We start from the raw sequence: 16,605 nt of genomic DNA, 5'->3' as shown, positions 1-16,605 counted from the left end.
TATTAAGTATATACACACAAGGATTAACAGCTTAAGTTTTTTCATTTTATCAAGGGGAATAAAGTGATATCAATAAAAGTATAGTCAATAATGCAAGAGAAGGCAGGAAATAGTTTGGATAGGAAGAAGTTGATGGCTTACACTAAAAGATTCAGGGGCAGAATAAGCTCCGCTTTATCCCCTCCTCTTGGATGGAAGGGAGCCAAGAATGTGGATGAGTTACACAGTTAATGGTGGGGAGGGAAGGGGTACCCTCATGAGGAGTGGAAACAGGAGAAAGGGAAGTTTCTATGTTCATCGTCTTACCAACCATCTCCCTTGGCTTTGGGCAATTCCTTTGACATCTTACAAGTCTGATAACTTGGTCCTGTCATCATGGCCTTCCAGGTGCAATGGGACAAAGCAGAAGGGAAGGGCACACTATAACAGAGTTTGACCTTCTAACACCTCAGCTCAACCCTGCTTTTATTTGTCACTCTCAGCAAGAAGAGTTAACTCTCTTCTCCCAAGTTGTTCTTCTCTGAAGCCAAATTCAAAGAAGCATCAGCAGATAGCATTTGAGTGTCCAATCTCAGTAGCAGCACTCAACATCCAGGAATTACATTAATAAGTATGTGTGTGTGTGTGTGTGTGTGTGTGTGTGTGTGTGTGTGTATACACACACACACATAGATATGCATATATTATACATATATACACATACATATATGTACACAAATATGTATGTGTGTATATATATATATGTGTGTGTATTATACATATATCCATCAACAATCATTACTGAATTACAGGGCAATATTCTAGGAGCTCAGGAGATGAAAGACAAGACATAATCTCTGCCCTAAAGGATTTAACAGCCTAGGTGGGGAGACATGATGTATGCACATGAAAAGATAGCTAACCATGCAAGAAATCTGATAACTGACTGCCCAACACCAGGAATAACAAATGACTGTTAAAGAGAAGAAATAATAATGATGATGATGATTTGTTGTTGTTATTGTGTCTGACTCTTCATGACACATTTGGGGTTTTCTTGTCAAAGATACTGGAGTGGTTTGCCATTTCCTTCTCTAACTCATTTGACAGATGAGGAAACTGAGGAAAGCAGGGTTAAATGACTTGCCCAGGATAACAGAGCTAGGAAATGTCTGAGGCCAGATTTGAACTCAGGAAGATAAGTCTTCCTAACTCCAGGCCCTTCTATCCACTGTTCCACTTAGCTGCCACTTAGCTGCCATAGTTAGAGTAGCATTTCCCAAAACTCCCAATCTCTTTAAGAAAACAGAGGGGCAAAGGTCTGTTTCCTATCCCGGTGGTTCTCTTCCTGCTTTGTTCACCTTGTTGAGTCAATTCCTACAAAAATAAATGCAGCTGGTCTCTTAGAGATCAGGTGACATGTTGTTTTTCTGGAGACAGTCTGATAAATGTGATAGGTTGAGAATCATTATACAGTGCTGTGAAAGAGACAGGAGCAGGAATTCAGGCTGATACGATAGGTGTGTAGTAGGTGAGGCAACGTTGGACTAAGTAAGAGCCAAGAAAACCCTGGCTCTGTGAATTGTGTCAAAACTAGAGAATTCTGGGATAGCATTGATTTGAGTCTCTCATTTTCATAGCAGCACTGACATCAAAACAAATCCATTAGTTATGACTCAATACCTACTGGGTTCAAGGCACTATGCTATCTCAGGAATCTGAAGTAAAATACAGTTTTTACCCTAAAGGAATTAACAGCCTAACTGGGGAGCCATGATCTATTCACATTATTTTGGGTAAATCACTTCTTCTCAATGTCCACATCTGTTAAATGAGGGGAGTAGGGGGTTCCCTGGGTCAGGCACCTCTTACCTGGGGTCTGTGAACTTGTTTTTTTAAAAATATTTGATAAGTATTACAATTAGTTTAAATCCTATGTGTTTTATTTTATGCATTTAAAAACATTTTGAGGAGTCCACAGGCTATACCAACCAGACTGGCAATGGGGACCATGACTCAAAAAATGTCTAACTGTGCTCCAAACCATTCTGCCTCTTCTTTAATGTACAATTTTTAAAAATTAAGACATTTTTAATTTATTTCATTAAATATCTCCCACTTACATTTTTAAAAATTTTGACATTCATTTTTTAAAATTGTGAGTTCCAAATTCTCCCCCTCCTACCTGTCCCTCCCCCACCCCTTGGGAAGGCAAGTAATATGATATCCATTATACTCACTCAATGTCCAATTAATATATTAGCACCAGATTGCCAGAGGTATCCTTGTAATAAAAATGGCTAAGAGCTCCTTTCCTGGATGGTCTTTTTGAGGTCTCTCCAGTTCTAACATTCTACGTGCTTCTGAAAGAAACTCAAATGGTTTTCTTTCTGTTTTGGTTACTTGTATTGTTTCCTCTAAACCTTCTGAGAAGAGGCCAAACAAAATGGTACTTTGGCTAAGGCAAGGTGAACAAATGAGTTTGTTTTGATCCTAAAGTCATTACTATTCTTCTGGGGGTGTGAGATGACCTGTCAGGAAAGTAGCAGAATCTTGAAAAACATACATGCTTCTTTACAACAGGTTCTGGGAGGGCTCATGAACCCTTGCTGGAGGCAACTGTCATGTCAGAACAGTGTATTTAGAGTCAAGAGACCTAAATTCAAATCCCAGTTCTGCCATTCTAATTGAGTGTGTCACTTCTTTGGTACTTATCATCTCTTTCTCATAGGGCCTCAGCTAGACTTCAGTTTGCCCATGTTGTAAAACGAAGGGATTGGACTATCTTTGTGGTCTCTTCTATATGGTCTTTCTGAGATCCTGATCTTTAATGGTCTTCAGCTAAACATTACTCTCTAAGAATGAAGGGGAAATTAGGCAAAAGTGATAATTCCCAAGACAACCTTGGGGCTTCCTCTTTTGACCTCAGGCCCTAGTCCCTTGGTCCCCTTTGATTTTCAGTGTGGGGAATGACTTAGGAGGTATGGAGGATTAGTCATCGGGGAAAAGGGGAGAAAGGTTGTCAGTTGAATGTGACTTTAATCTTATCTAGTCTAGTCCTCTACTTTACAGATAAAGAAACTGAGGCCTTAGAAGAGTGAAGCGTGTTGTACAAAGCCTAATAAGTAGTAGTAAGTAAGGGAGCCAGGATTAGACCGAGGTCCCTTGTGGGGTTTCTCTGGGGAGGTACACATGAAAGGAAATCTTCTATGAATTTTTAAAATGCTGAAAATCAGGGAAAAACATCAGAAATGAATAAACCACTAAAGTTACTTTTAGTGCATAAATATGCATACAGATAGATTTTTTTTTCTTATTCTGTATGTATTGGAAGCGTTTCAGGTCAGAAAAGCCCATTTGGGCAGCCTTTAAAAGTATTTCTCTATTACTATGGGTTCAGCACACAGATGCTTTTTCTTTATTTGAGAGCATAGTAGCAAATCTGAATGAATAGTGGCTCCACATGAAAGGAAACCAAGCCAGGAATACACAGAAAGCTGTCTGGTTCGGCTGTGGTCCTTTGGGGCTTTGTTTTTCTTCCCAGACAGCAGGAGATTCTGTTGTTCTCTGTTTCACCAATGCCCCTTTCCCCTCTCTCCTCTAGAAGGCAGAGAGGAGTGAGCAAGAAGGAAAGCTAGCAGCAGCGGGTTGCCAAGGTGGGAGAGGGAGCTGAGAAGGAATTGTTTGACTGGATGTAATCCCCACCCCCAGGCCCTGAACCAGAGAACTTTTGCAGAAGCAATGGAGACTCTCTGTGGGTTTCCATTTTGCTTACCAAGCTGCTGGCCCCACAGGGTTTACTTCTGCCTATAACAGAATAGGGATCAGAGAAACAGGCTGACTGCACATATATTATTGACTATTTTAGACATTTATTAATAGATAAATGTGTTGCTGCACTCCTTGCTGCTCTCTATCACAGTATATTAGAAAGGATGGTTTGCAGAGGGTAAAAAATCTGTGTAGTGGGGGCTGTTGTGGAGGTAGAACGGTAAAAAGGGGGAGGAAGTGGAGATACACGTATTTGTGTCCATGGGTCTTGTAAGCTCATAAATGCACTTAAAAAAATTCTTTGTCTCCCCTGAAGTGGTAAAAAATCAATTACTGAATTAACTTCCATATTTTACCCCTACCCAGTCTTCATTCCCTACTCCCCTATTTTAAATTCTTAAAAGATCTGAGATAAAGAATTAGAATGAATGGCAGGACCAGTTAGTGAATTGCAGAGGATTGTAAACCTCTGGGCAGGGAAGCTTTCCAAGAAAAGAGACTAAAAATAAACAATATTATGTACTCCTCAGAGGGGGCTGCCCCTTCCTTCAATTTGATGAAGCCTTCAAAGTATCTAGACACTCCCTCAGCCCTAGAATAAGTGATTTGTCTGTGAAAGGTAGTATTCAGGAAGGACACACACAAACAGTACTAATAGTGATTGAAAGTGGCAGGGGCTTGGTGTGTGATTGCAGGATACGTTTCACTCTCTGAAAAATGTGCCGCTGATTTTAACCCCTCCTAAGAGCACCTAAAACTTAGCTTCCTGATGACCTTTCTGCTGAAAAGTCCATCATTTTGAAACAAAGGTTGCTATTTTCTGCATGAAAGGAGCTAATCCTGTGTATATGTGCAATGTGTGTGTGTGTGTGTCTGTACATAGTATGTGCAATGTGTGTGTATATATATACATGTACATAGTATATACACATATCTATATATGTATATGTACACACACATTTATTTCAACAATTTGAATGGGAATAACCACAAAATTGCTCAAGTACAACAGAAGAACAAAATCAGGTTCAGTCTATAAGGATTTTTTCATAGCCCCATGAGCTATTTTCATAAAATATGGAATTTCTGAACTGGAAGATAATCTAGGATGGTATTGTGTTTTGTTTTTTTTTTTACTGTTTTAAATCCTGCAATTTCAGAATGGGAGGGGACTTGATAAGTCATCTAATTCAATCCCACCATTTTAAATATGAGGGAACTAAGGTAATATGAGGTGGAGTAAAACCAAAACTGAAACCCAGGTCTGCTGAAGTCCAGTTATAGTATTCTTTACACTACCTAATTTGCTTTTGTACTTTCAAAAGGAAGGAAAGGGGCAGCTAGGTGGTGCAGTGGATAGAGCACCAGCCCTGAAGTCAGGAGTACCTGAGTTCAAATTCGGCCTCAGACCAAACACTTGACACTTACTAGCTGTGTGACCTGGGCAAGTCACTTAACCCCAACTGCCTAAAAAAAAAAAAAAGGAAGGAAACAAGTATTTAAGTTCCTGCTATGTGCCAGGCACTGCTAGGCACTTTAAAAATATTTAAAAATTTTAAATTAAAAATTTGATCCTCACAACAACTCTGGGAGGCATTCTGGGTTATTAATATCTCCATTTTACAGTTGAGGAAACTGAGGCAAAGAGAACGTTTAAGTGACTTTCCAGGGGTCACACAACTAAGTAAGTGTTTTGAGGCCGATTTGGAACTCGGTCTTTCTGACTCCAAGCCTCACATTGTATTAGGCCACCTGTCAGGAAATGGCTGGTACTTATTTATATACAAGCTAGGTGTTGCAGTGCAGAGTGTACTAGACTGGAATTCAGGAAGCCCTGAATTCAAGTCCCACCTCAGATACTTAGTTTTTAGTTGTTTCAGTTGTATGTGACTCTTTGTGAATCCATTTGGGGTTTTCCTGACAAAAAGACTGGAGTGATTTGACATTTCCTCCTCCCAGCTCATTTTATGGATGCAGACACTAAGTCAAACAGGGTCAAGTAACTTGCCATGGTCACCCAACTAATAAGTGTCTGAGGGTGGATTTGAACTCAGGTTTTCTTGACTCCAGGCGCTGCTCTCTGTCCACTGCCCCGCCTAGCTGAAATTGGGCAAGTGAAATTGTGAAATTGGGTAAGTCAATTAACCTCTGTTTCCCTCAGTTTCCTCATCTGTAAAACTGGGGTAATAATAGTACCTATGTCTTGGGTTGTGAGAATCAAATGAAATGACATATATAAAGTGCTTTTCAAACCTTAAAACACTGTATAAATGCTAGCTATCATTATTTTTAAAATGCCTCAAATCTTTACTGAATCCTTTATCAGTGATTTTCTGTAAGGTCATTCAGCTCTCAATAATACTTTCTGGTAGAGGGAACCAGCGGTGGAGATGATTTCAAACAGTAGCTAATGTGAAATTTTCCATTCTTAGTTTGGAAAGCACTTTAGAGGATTTTTATGCGTCAGTTATACCTTCCTGATTAGGCTTGACTTAAGCTAATGTTAATGTTAATTTGCACTCCTTGAGCACATACACCAGGGAGAAGTGACCCAAAAGTCTATCAGGTGGCATGGAGAGGATGACCCAGGAGACTGGTAGATGGCATGGGGAAACTGACATAGAATTAGAATATAGGCTCCTTAATGGCTTGAGCTACTCGTAGATAATCCAGAGACCATAGGAATCAGTGTTCCAGTAACATAGGAGGAGATAACAAGGAAGAAGTTAAGAAAAGCAACAGTCTAGACTAGAGCTATAGGGAACACCCCCCCCCCAAGAGCTATCAAAATAAGTAGAACAGAAATCTTCCTTGTTTGGTCTTTGTGTCATTATTATTAGAACAGACATGCCTGAGTGGACTAAGCCATACTATCTTCACCTACCTGAATGCAAGCTCAGCCACTGAATCATTGTTAAAAGAAAAAGAAAGGGAGAGCGCATGGTGGGGAGAGTCCATGAATGATATGGATCAATTTTAGTTAAGATGTTGCTTAGGAAATCAGATAGTCTTTCTGGGACAAGATCCATTAGTGCCTGTCTTACTGACTCCAGCAGACACATAACACCAGCAAGGCTGTGTAACCAGAGGACATAACTAATTAGAGAAAGCAGTAAATAGTTTCCCTTTCCTTCCTCTAACAAGAGATAAAACTATTGTGGCAACGTGGGAATGAAATGCACACCTGACAATACATGGTAGAAGTCCATTATATAGTTTAGGCTGATAAAGGAAGAGATTTCAGTCCAAGTAGGGGTAAAAAGCTCCTTCCTAGTTAAGTGAATTGCCCTTGTGGTTGCTGGCTTTTCCAAGCAAAACAAGTGCTAGAACTCACTGGTAGGGTTCACGTCATCACAGACTGTTCTAGAAAAAAAATTTCACATGCTCCATGCTAAAATAAAGATGTGAAACATTTCTTACAAGGCAGAATCTGTGGTCCCAAGTACAAATGCCTAAAAATTAATACTCCAAGGAGTTCCATAATGCTGAAATAGGAAGGGTTTGTGAGAAGTCATATAGTCCAGTCCCCTATCTCCTCCCTAAATCTCTGGACAAGAAATTCTTTATGTCTAAAAGAAATTTTTTTTTTTGTTAAAAGTTCAGCCCATATCCTCTGGCTATGTCTTTCATAGAGATGGAAAACACCTGGCCCCTTTTCAGCTTCACTGGGACCTCACCAATAAGTTGCATGTGAATTGTCCCAATTCAAAAGACTGTAGTAGTTTTAGAACAGGGGTCCCAATGGGCTTGATCACTCAGGATGGACTCATAAATTGCAAAGCTTATGCACGAGGTGGCAGGTGCCTCAACACTTCATCTGTTGGCCTTATAGGGCCATGTGCATTTCCAACAGAGATCTACCTACTCTATCTCCAGGTAAGGGACAAGGGTTTTTGTTTTTTCTCTGGGGAAGGGAAAATAGGATTTTGGGGGATCTAGTATTTCACTAACTTGAAGAGCTCCCAGAAAGAAAACTCTTACAGATATAGATCAACAATCATTCTAAAATTTATAATTTTAGAGGGTTTCCTGATTTTCCCATGGCCACCCAGCCAATGTCAGAAGCAGGAATTGAACCCTGCTTGTCCTAATTCCAACATCCTGTCTCCACTACTCCATCCTGCCATTCCATCTCACTTTAGAACCTTGAAATTACTGTATGGATCAAGCACTAGCCCCTGGAACACTGATATCAAACTATTGGCCCTTATGCCTTCCTGAACCTCAGGATTTAAAATCTAGAAGTGGTGGGCCCAGAATCGATCTCTTGGAACATTCTCTATTCTGTTGCCTAGCCAGGTTTGGATTTTTTTTTAACTTATTTTTTCAGTCAGGAAAGCAGTCTGCTCTTTTTCTAAGAATCATAGTGAAGGAGACCTTGAAGGACAGGAGGCAGTTAATTAACCCATCCCCTCTCTCTCCCAACTGTCACAGGCACAACTGGAATGGATTAATTTGCTGCTAACCTCTGTTGGTTTTGGTAATGGCCTCCCTCCTGGGAGGAGTTGACCTCCTGATCTCCAGTGAGAGTCTGACTTGTTAGTCAACAGCCAGGTCACTGAGCCAGAGCATTCCTCAGTAAGCTGCTGAATAAAGCATCTGTCTCTTAGTGGCACACTTGTTTATTGGTTCATCCCTTCTCTTCCCTTGCCCCCACTTTCCCAACCTCCTGTCCCACATCAAAATCAAAATGTAAATGTCCATTTGGATTGGCCCTGAGTTCAACTACATAGTACCCAGTTGGTGATCCAAGATGTTGGGTTTCTACTTGTCTTAGTAAACAACTCCTCCTGAGCTTTTTTTCCATGGTCTCCAGGGCTCAGTGACCTCTGACCTGTAGGCTAAGCCTGGCTCATTTTGAGGTTAGGGAAACAAAAGCTTACCTTGCTTTCCTGCTTGGTTCCCTCCCATCTTCATCTCCTCCTTCAAATGCTCTTCTAACTATACACAGACATAAGCACATCTCCTAAGGAAGGAGGCTAGATTTTTTAGTTTTTGTCTCCTAGGTTTGAATTCTTCTGATTGAAAGTCTGTTTCTACAACATAAACACAGCAAAAGGATAAACCACCCTGTAGTTGAAGGTGAAAGCACCTAATAATGCTCCTTGATCCAGTACAATCTAATGGTTCCCAAAGTATGGCCTTCAAACCTGAAGAGGCCATACAGATATTATAAAGGGTCTATAAATCCACAAATAAACAGTTACATCTTTTTGGCAGCTAGGTGGCACAGTGGATAGATTACTGGGTTTGAAACGAGGAAGACTCAACTTCTTAAGTTCAAATCTGGCCTCACACTCTTACTAGCTCTGTGATCCTGGGCAAGTCACTTAACAAAGAGTTTTGCCTCAGTTTCCTGTAAAATGAGCTGGAGAAGGAAATGGCAAATCATTCCACTATCTTTGCCAAGAAAACCCCAAATGGGGTCATGAAGAGTCAGACATGACTGAACGACGACGACAACAACAACAACAACAACATGAAGGCAAATTACAGGCAGATCATTTATAAACTGAATAAAATAAAATAGATGGCACAGTAGATAGAAGGTTGGATGTGATGTCAAGAAGCTCCAAGTTTAAAACTGTAGGGCACTTCCTAATGGTGTGACTGTAGGCAAGTTACTTCACCACTCTGTGCTTCAGTTTCCTCATCTTCAAATGGGGATAAAAATAGCACCCACCTCATATGGCTACTGTGAGGATAAAATAAGTTAATATATAAAATTCTTTTCAAATCTTAAAGTATCATATAAATGCTGATTATTATCATTACTATTATCTCACATACACATGTTATCCCAAAAAAGACTTTGGGGATACCCTGTATTACTATTTTTCAAAAGTATATAGCTTTGTGATGAACAAAATTAAAATTGGTTTAAAAAGCACCAAAAACTTAGTCATTTTTGTCATTTGGTATTTGTTAGTCAATAAATACTAATAGTACAGGTGCTTTCAAGTAGAGGGGGCAGTCTCTGAATATTTGTGATATTTGCAAAACTGACCTTGAATTTGAAAAGGTTAGGAATTGTTCATCTAATCCATGCATTATTTGGATCATAAGTTCCATGAGGGCAAGGATCATGTCTTTTTCATTTGTGTGTCTTTATAGAGGAACATTTCTTAAACTCTTTTGTCTCAAGACCCCTTTTTTCATCTCAGGACCTCTTAAAAATTGAGATCTTTTGTTAATGTGGGTTGTATCTCTCAATATTTATCATATTAGAAATTAAAACACCTTAAGAATTATTATAGAAATAATTTTGACCTTGCTGACCCCTTGAAAGGGCCTCAGGGATCCCCAGATGTCCCTGTGCCACCTTTTGAGAACCATTGCTCTAAAGCAGAACCTAGTGCTTCACATGTAGCAAGTGCTCAAAAAAAAAAATAGTCATTTGAATGAATTTATGAATCATTGTCCTGAGGCATGTTTGCTTTTTTTTCCCTAAAGTAAGCTACTTTCCTAAACTGGCACCAGCTGACTAACCTACCAAATGGAAAATCACACGTGAAAAAGGTAAAAAGTCTTTAGGGTCTGCTTCATATTCTTATTGCCTATATGAGCTAATAGCCTTCATTTGACCACAACAATACTACACAGCTCTTTGGCTGGTTATTGCTAATTATGAATTGGTAATAAAGTTATAGATTGTTATCAATGTATCTTTGGACTCCTAGTAAGTAGAGTAATGCCCCAACACATGGTAGGTACTTAAAAAAGTTAACTGAACTGAAGTTAATTAGCAATATAGAGTCATAGGAAATTTAATAGCAAGTCCTCAAAGATGGACTTAACTAATATTGATAACATATTTTTTGCTATATAAATTAGGTGGGAATCTTATGCTTTATTCAAGAGTTTGCCTCTGAATTGGTAGTGTAGTAGAACGCTTCTCTCTCTCTTCTTTTTTTCCCAGGGGAAGGTCTCAGTGCTAATAGATTTAATGGCACTCTCAAAAAAATCTGAAACATTGCAAACCAAAAAAAAAAAAAAGAATAACTGACAACAAATGAATTATTTAAGAAGATAAATAATTATAAATAATATAAATAAATAATTATAAATAATTATCCAAAGGCATATTTAGGAGGGGTTTTTTATATTTAAGATGGGGTGTTCTTATATATGGCTGTACTCATTCTTTTCTGTCCTCTGGCCATATACCCAATCCCTTAATTCTGAGTCCCTTTATAATAACCATGAATGAATAGATTAACAAATGAACTAATAAAGTATTTGCTAGGCACTTACTCTGTGCAAAGTACCGTGCTAATCACTGGGCATACTAACAGAAAAGAAAGACAGGCCTTGTTCTTAAGGAACCCACATTCTAACCGGGGAGACAACACATATGGAAGGTTTCAGCTAAGGTCCCATGGTCCTTAGGATATAGCAGCAAAACAGGTGTAATTACATCTTCTTTGGTGCCATTTCCACTGATAAAACCTTACCAGTTTCTGATGTTGAACTATTTAATATGCTAAGGATTTTGGTGGCGAGAACTATACTTTCTGCAGTCTTTAATAGATCTTCATCGATTTAGCACGTACAGGAGCAGTTTCAAGGTTGCATCTCCACAAAGGTTGCTTCCTAGGGTGATGGCTCAAACGGTGGACTCTGATCATTGCTATTCACAGGGCTTTAGGGTTCAGGGTCCTATGCTGTTTCCATTGGGATCTGAGGGGAGATTTTGATCAAGGTAGTGATAGTACTGACAGATGTTATCTTTTCTCTCTGTTGTACATGTCTTGTTGCTTGGCATCTGCCCTGTGGCTGGCAAATGGCTGTCAGTTGGTTTGGAGATGGTTGGAGGCCTTTAAAAGTGTTGCTTCCTCAGGTGATGGTTGTAAGGGCTTGACTAGAAGTAGGACCAGGCATCTGTGGGGTGCTGCCACATAGGCTTTTATGCTGATCTGACTGTTGGTGGCAGTTGGTCAGCAAGTATGGCTTGTAGTGATAAGGAAAATGAGGCCGCTTCTTGATGCTGATTTCTCTCCTCAGTGATGGCCTCAGGTGCTGGGCTGAAAACAAGTCTGTGGTATGAGGGACACTGCTATTACTAAGGCTCTGGGGTTCAAGGAGTGATGTTTCCATCACTCTAAGTGAATGGTGGTTATGGTGGTGGTGGCAATTTGACTTCTTTGGCACATTATACCTCTTGCATTGCTACTTCAGGTAGGATGATTTGCCTATCCTGAGAGTGGTAGTTGGTTGGCATATGATTTAGAGCCTTTAGAAAGGGAAGCTGTGATCATGTGATTCAAAGTCCAGTGGGCCTGTCCGTACATGAGTTGACATATAAACAATGGAAACTCGGTGTATGAAATGAGAGACTCAGATAATCAGAAGAAAGAGCGATTTAACATTCAAATTTGCTAATAGATACTTCTTTTATTAGTGACTTCTCCTGGATCTTCAATCCATGAAGAGGAACATACTTAGATTAGAAACATTTTACCAATGTTTCAAGAAGGAATATGTGAGTGTGGGGGACATAATGAAGTACTGAGAAAATAAGACTTATTATTTAGCTGAATAGGAATGGAAGAAGAGAGAAACCAGAATCTCAGGAAGTCATTTTATAATAAGTTTGGACTTAAGGGTATAATATATTCCAATACCAGGGGAAGATAGTTGTGTGTCATCTAAAGATGCAAAGCTCAAACTTCATCCAACCTCCCTGTTTGCTTTTTCCTTTGACCTCTAAATCATCTTCCCTTCCTATTATCTTTCAAATTGAAGTAGAATTTCAGGGTAAGGCTATCCTGACAGAATGAGTTTGGAGAAGTGATTTTAAGTTTGGAAGGATAAAAGAGGAACTAGCAAACTGTTTCAGGCAAAATAGAGGAAGCCTAGAAAAATGCACAGGAATTAAGAGGAGGCAAAATGAGCCAAGGAAGCCAGCCAGAATGTGATGAGTCTTATCAGAGTAAAGAAAGCAAAATGTGAAGCCAGGAGGGTAAATTGAAATATGTCTAATGTTGTCATAAATTGAAGCAGATTGTCAGTGCATAAAGTTGGCCCTGAGACCCTCAGTCTTTTTAATATCTTAAGCAATAATTTCCTAAGTGGAATCTTCCTCGTTTCTAAGCTTGCTAAAGAGATTAACTTACCCCCAAGAAGTGATTTATATCCTGGAATTACTTGACTCAAGGTATGTTAAGAAAAATGGAAATGAATAAAATAAACTCCAGGGGGACACTCTGCTGTGCTAAACAGTGCAAGGGACTTGAGTAATCTGGGTTCCGCCTGGACTGACAAATACATACATACATATTTATGTATAGTTCCTATCTACTGCAAAACAATGTTAGATGAAACAGTATTACAAAGAACAGTTGATTCCACAGGAACAATGTTTAAACATGCAATTGCCTAGATCATGTTACAGTAGATTTTCACAATTTTATTTTTCGTTGTGGTTATAATGTTATTGCAGAAGGATGTTTATTGGGGACAACAACTCACAGAGTATGACTGTATACTATTTTTTTTTGATGAGGCAATTGGGTTAAGTGACTTGCTTAGGGTCACACAGCTAGTGAGTGTTATATGTCTGAGACCAGATTTGAACTCAGGTCCTCCTAACTCCAAGGCCGGAACTCTATCCACTATGCCACCTAGCTGCCCCTGTATACTATTTTTAATGTTCTATAGAGAAGGAGCTAATTCATTTGAGAACCCCAGACAAACTTTTGCCAATGAATTCACAGGGAGAAATGGATATGTTGGGTTTTGAGTTTGAGATAAGGAGTTGGAATTGGGGAAACTAACATAAAACATTGAAGGGTAAAAGTAGGTATCAGTTCAGAGCAGATATTGGGTTAGGAGCTAGGAAGATAGGGAGGGAAGCAGGACAACATGGAGACCAAAACAAGGTGGCCAGACCAATGTCCAGGTAAAAGCTCCAGAACCAGGAGATTTGTAGAACCTGGAAGGGCAGGAGCTGTCAGCAACAAAGAGGGCCTCAGTAGCACAAGTGACCCTTCAGCTGATTCCATTGTTTTGAAATGCTTTCTTTTAAAACAGGAACTAATTCCTGTACATGGTTTGCCTCAAATTTGTGGGGCCCCAAAGAAAGAGTACCTGGTAAGAGTAAGACAAAAGAGGTACAGAAAGAATAAATGAAATGAATGAAAGGAAAGCATTTATTAATGCTGATTATGTGCCAAGTGCTAACACTAGATATAAAAAACCCAATTTTTAAAAAGTAATAACAGTCTCTGTCCTCAAGAAACTTATATTGTAGTAGTGGGAGATAATATGAATAGGGGAAGTGATAGCCACACTGGGTTATTGGGGTCTAGAATGTTAACAGGGATGATTAGTGGAGCCATGGGAGAGTAGATTTCTTTCTAGTAGCTGGGCAGTATTTGATTTGATTATACTTCTTGGAAGGAGGGAATGGTCTGAAATCAGAGAGTGGGCCAAGGTGGCAGGTGCAAAGGTGGATGAGAAGTAGTCTGAAGCATGAATGGAGCCTGCATAGATGTATGGGGTCATTCAAGGCACTCATCAATCACAAGGGGAAGGGAGAAGGAGTCTCATAATTCAAGACATGAAAGGGTTAATTCAGGCCATGGTATATGATGACATAAGAGTCAAAGTTCCAGAGATCCGTCACTTAACATAGTGAAAACTGACCTTCTGGTAAAGAAATTCTAATTCTAATGGGATTCAAATTCTCCTCCTCCCAGGAAATAATGTCCAGTTTTAACTATGAGCTCACCTGTGGGATAAGACAACCCAAAGCAACTAATATAAAATGCCTTTTTCTTTTCCCCTTAACAGCAGTCTCAAACCTGGACGTGGAGAGTAAATTGAGTGTCTATTATCGAGCCCCGTGGCACCAGCAAAGAAACATTTTCCTTCCCGCAACAAGGCCCCCCTGTGTAGAGGAGCTGCATCGTCAAGCGAGGCAGAGTCTGCAAGCTCTGCGCAGAGGTAACTGAGGCCAGATGATTAGAGCCTGGCAGAAGAATGGGAAAAGGGTCAAGGAATGATTGGGCCATTTGGGGTACTGAGATATCTGGTGAGGACATGATAAGGATATGCAGTTAATGATTCAGTGAGTGAGCGAATGAATGAAAAAAAATTATAAAGCCCTTACTATGTGCCAAGCACTGTGCTAAGTGCTATGGATTCAAATACAAAAGAAAAGTTGGTTCCTATCCCCCAAGAGCTTACTTAACATTCTAATAGAGGGAGGCACCATATATAGGAGAGGAGAAACCAGGGATGAGTGTTTTGGTTTGGAAAGTCACAAAGACGATCATCACGGGAGACACAAGGGAGAGTGGACTGACCTAAACATATTGCAAAAACAATAATGATTTCTTAACTTCTTTTTTTCTTGGCAATTGAAAACAGATGTTCCAATAAATAATGATAAGAGTCAGGGTCCCTCAAGGATAACTGTTCCAGAACCACTCTCCTTCTTTCATTTTACAACTAGTCTGAAAATGAATGCACTCATTCAAGATATTTATTGAACCACAACCATGTGCAAAAAGACAAATGATTCCAAACCTCAAGGAGCTTAGGATCTTGCCGGTTATCTTCTGTACACAAATAACTTAAAAAAGGGCCATCAGTGAACAGCATGAGATAGTGAAAAGACCCCCCCCCACCCCAGACAAGGAGTCAGAAGGTCTGGGCTCTAGGTCTGGTTCTGTTGCATTGTATAGTAGATTAAACTAGTGGCATGAGGAGACCCAGGTTCAAATCTTGGCTGTATTACTTATGTGACCTTGGGCAAATCACTTAACATTTCTGGGCTAAAGTTTCACCTGTAAAATGATGGGGTTGGATTATATGATCTCTGACATACCTTCTAGATTTAAATTTGTGATCTTAGTAGCCATGTTACTTTTTTCAAGTCAATTAAGTTTCTCTAAACTTCAGTTTCCCCTTCTGTTAAATAAGGATAATTATATCTGCCCTGCCTACCTCAGATAATTATAAGGATCAAATAAAATATCAGATTCCAAAATGCCTTAAAACTCAAAATGTGAGTTATTATTATAATAATAATAGTGTTAATGATAACGTTTAAGATGGTGATGGTGATGGTGGTGGTGGTGGAGGGAAGGTTGGTAGTGGTGATAAACTAGTACATAGAAGGCTAGGTTGGGCTTTAGCCAAGAGGGAATCACTAATGATGAAACCAGTAATTCTGAAACAATCTCTTGTAAGAGCCTAGCCAAACCAAGCCTTTTAGTTGAAGTTATTTTTGTCTTTGTTACTTTTAACTAATGATGATTGTATTTTTTTTAGGACTCAAAACAGTATTCATTCAACTATTAATGAGGAAATATTGTTCACCATTATGGTGTTTTTGCCCTAATAGTAACATTAGAAGTTAAGGAAATGAAGTTACCCTGGGGTTCTCAAGAAATGATCATAAAGGGAAGAAAAGAAGTAGTGATACCCTGTACCTTAGAAGGAAAGGTAGTGGGCCAATGGCCAATCACATACTAGCCTGCTTCAAGTCATCTTGGTAGCAAATTTAGGGTGCAGTAAAGCTTAACAGAATTGCAGGGAGCAAAAAGTACGAAAATATAATGCCTATACAAAAAAATACAGGCATCATAACAAACATCGTAGAATTAAAATTAAAATATGACTTTCGATGTCTTCAATGCATAGAGTGCCTTTATTCACAAGATAATGTAATTCTGCCATCTTGTGGCCAAGAATAGTGCCTACAAATACCTACAGTATGGAGAAAAGTGAATGATGATGACCCTTCCTGAGTCTTATTAGTTGGATGCTTTCTAAAAACCAACATTCCACTGTACCCAGAGCTAAGTACTTGAATAAGCATCTCTTCCTTTCACTTTTACGGCCCAA

At 39.4% G+C, this 16,605-nt stretch overlaps 1 protein-coding gene across 1 annotated transcript in view; it reads left to right on the top strand.

The window, feature by feature from the left end:
* NHS (NHS actin remodeling regulator) overlaps positions 1 to 16,605 on the top strand; it is a 432,063-nt gene that overhangs the window by 368,451 nt on the left and 47,007 nt on the right. The window contains exon 2 of the mRNA XM_021007405.2: positions 14,545 to 14,697. Within this exon, the coding sequence (XP_020863064.1) occupies positions 14,545 to 14,697 (153 nt within the window). The remainder of the gene's footprint in view (positions 1 to 14,544; positions 14,698 to 16,605) is intronic.

Source organism: Phascolarctos cinereus, unplaced genomic scaffold, assembly GCF_003287225.1.
Source record: "Phascolarctos cinereus isolate Bilbo 61053 unplaced genomic scaffold, phaCin_HiC Scaffold_726;HRSCAF=1367, whole genome shotgun sequence".
Classification (NCBI taxonomy): domain Eukaryota; kingdom Metazoa; phylum Chordata; class Mammalia; order Diprotodontia; family Phascolarctidae; genus Phascolarctos; species Phascolarctos cinereus.
Note: the sequence above shows the minus strand (reverse complement) of the source record. Positions and strands in the feature narration are given on the sequence as shown.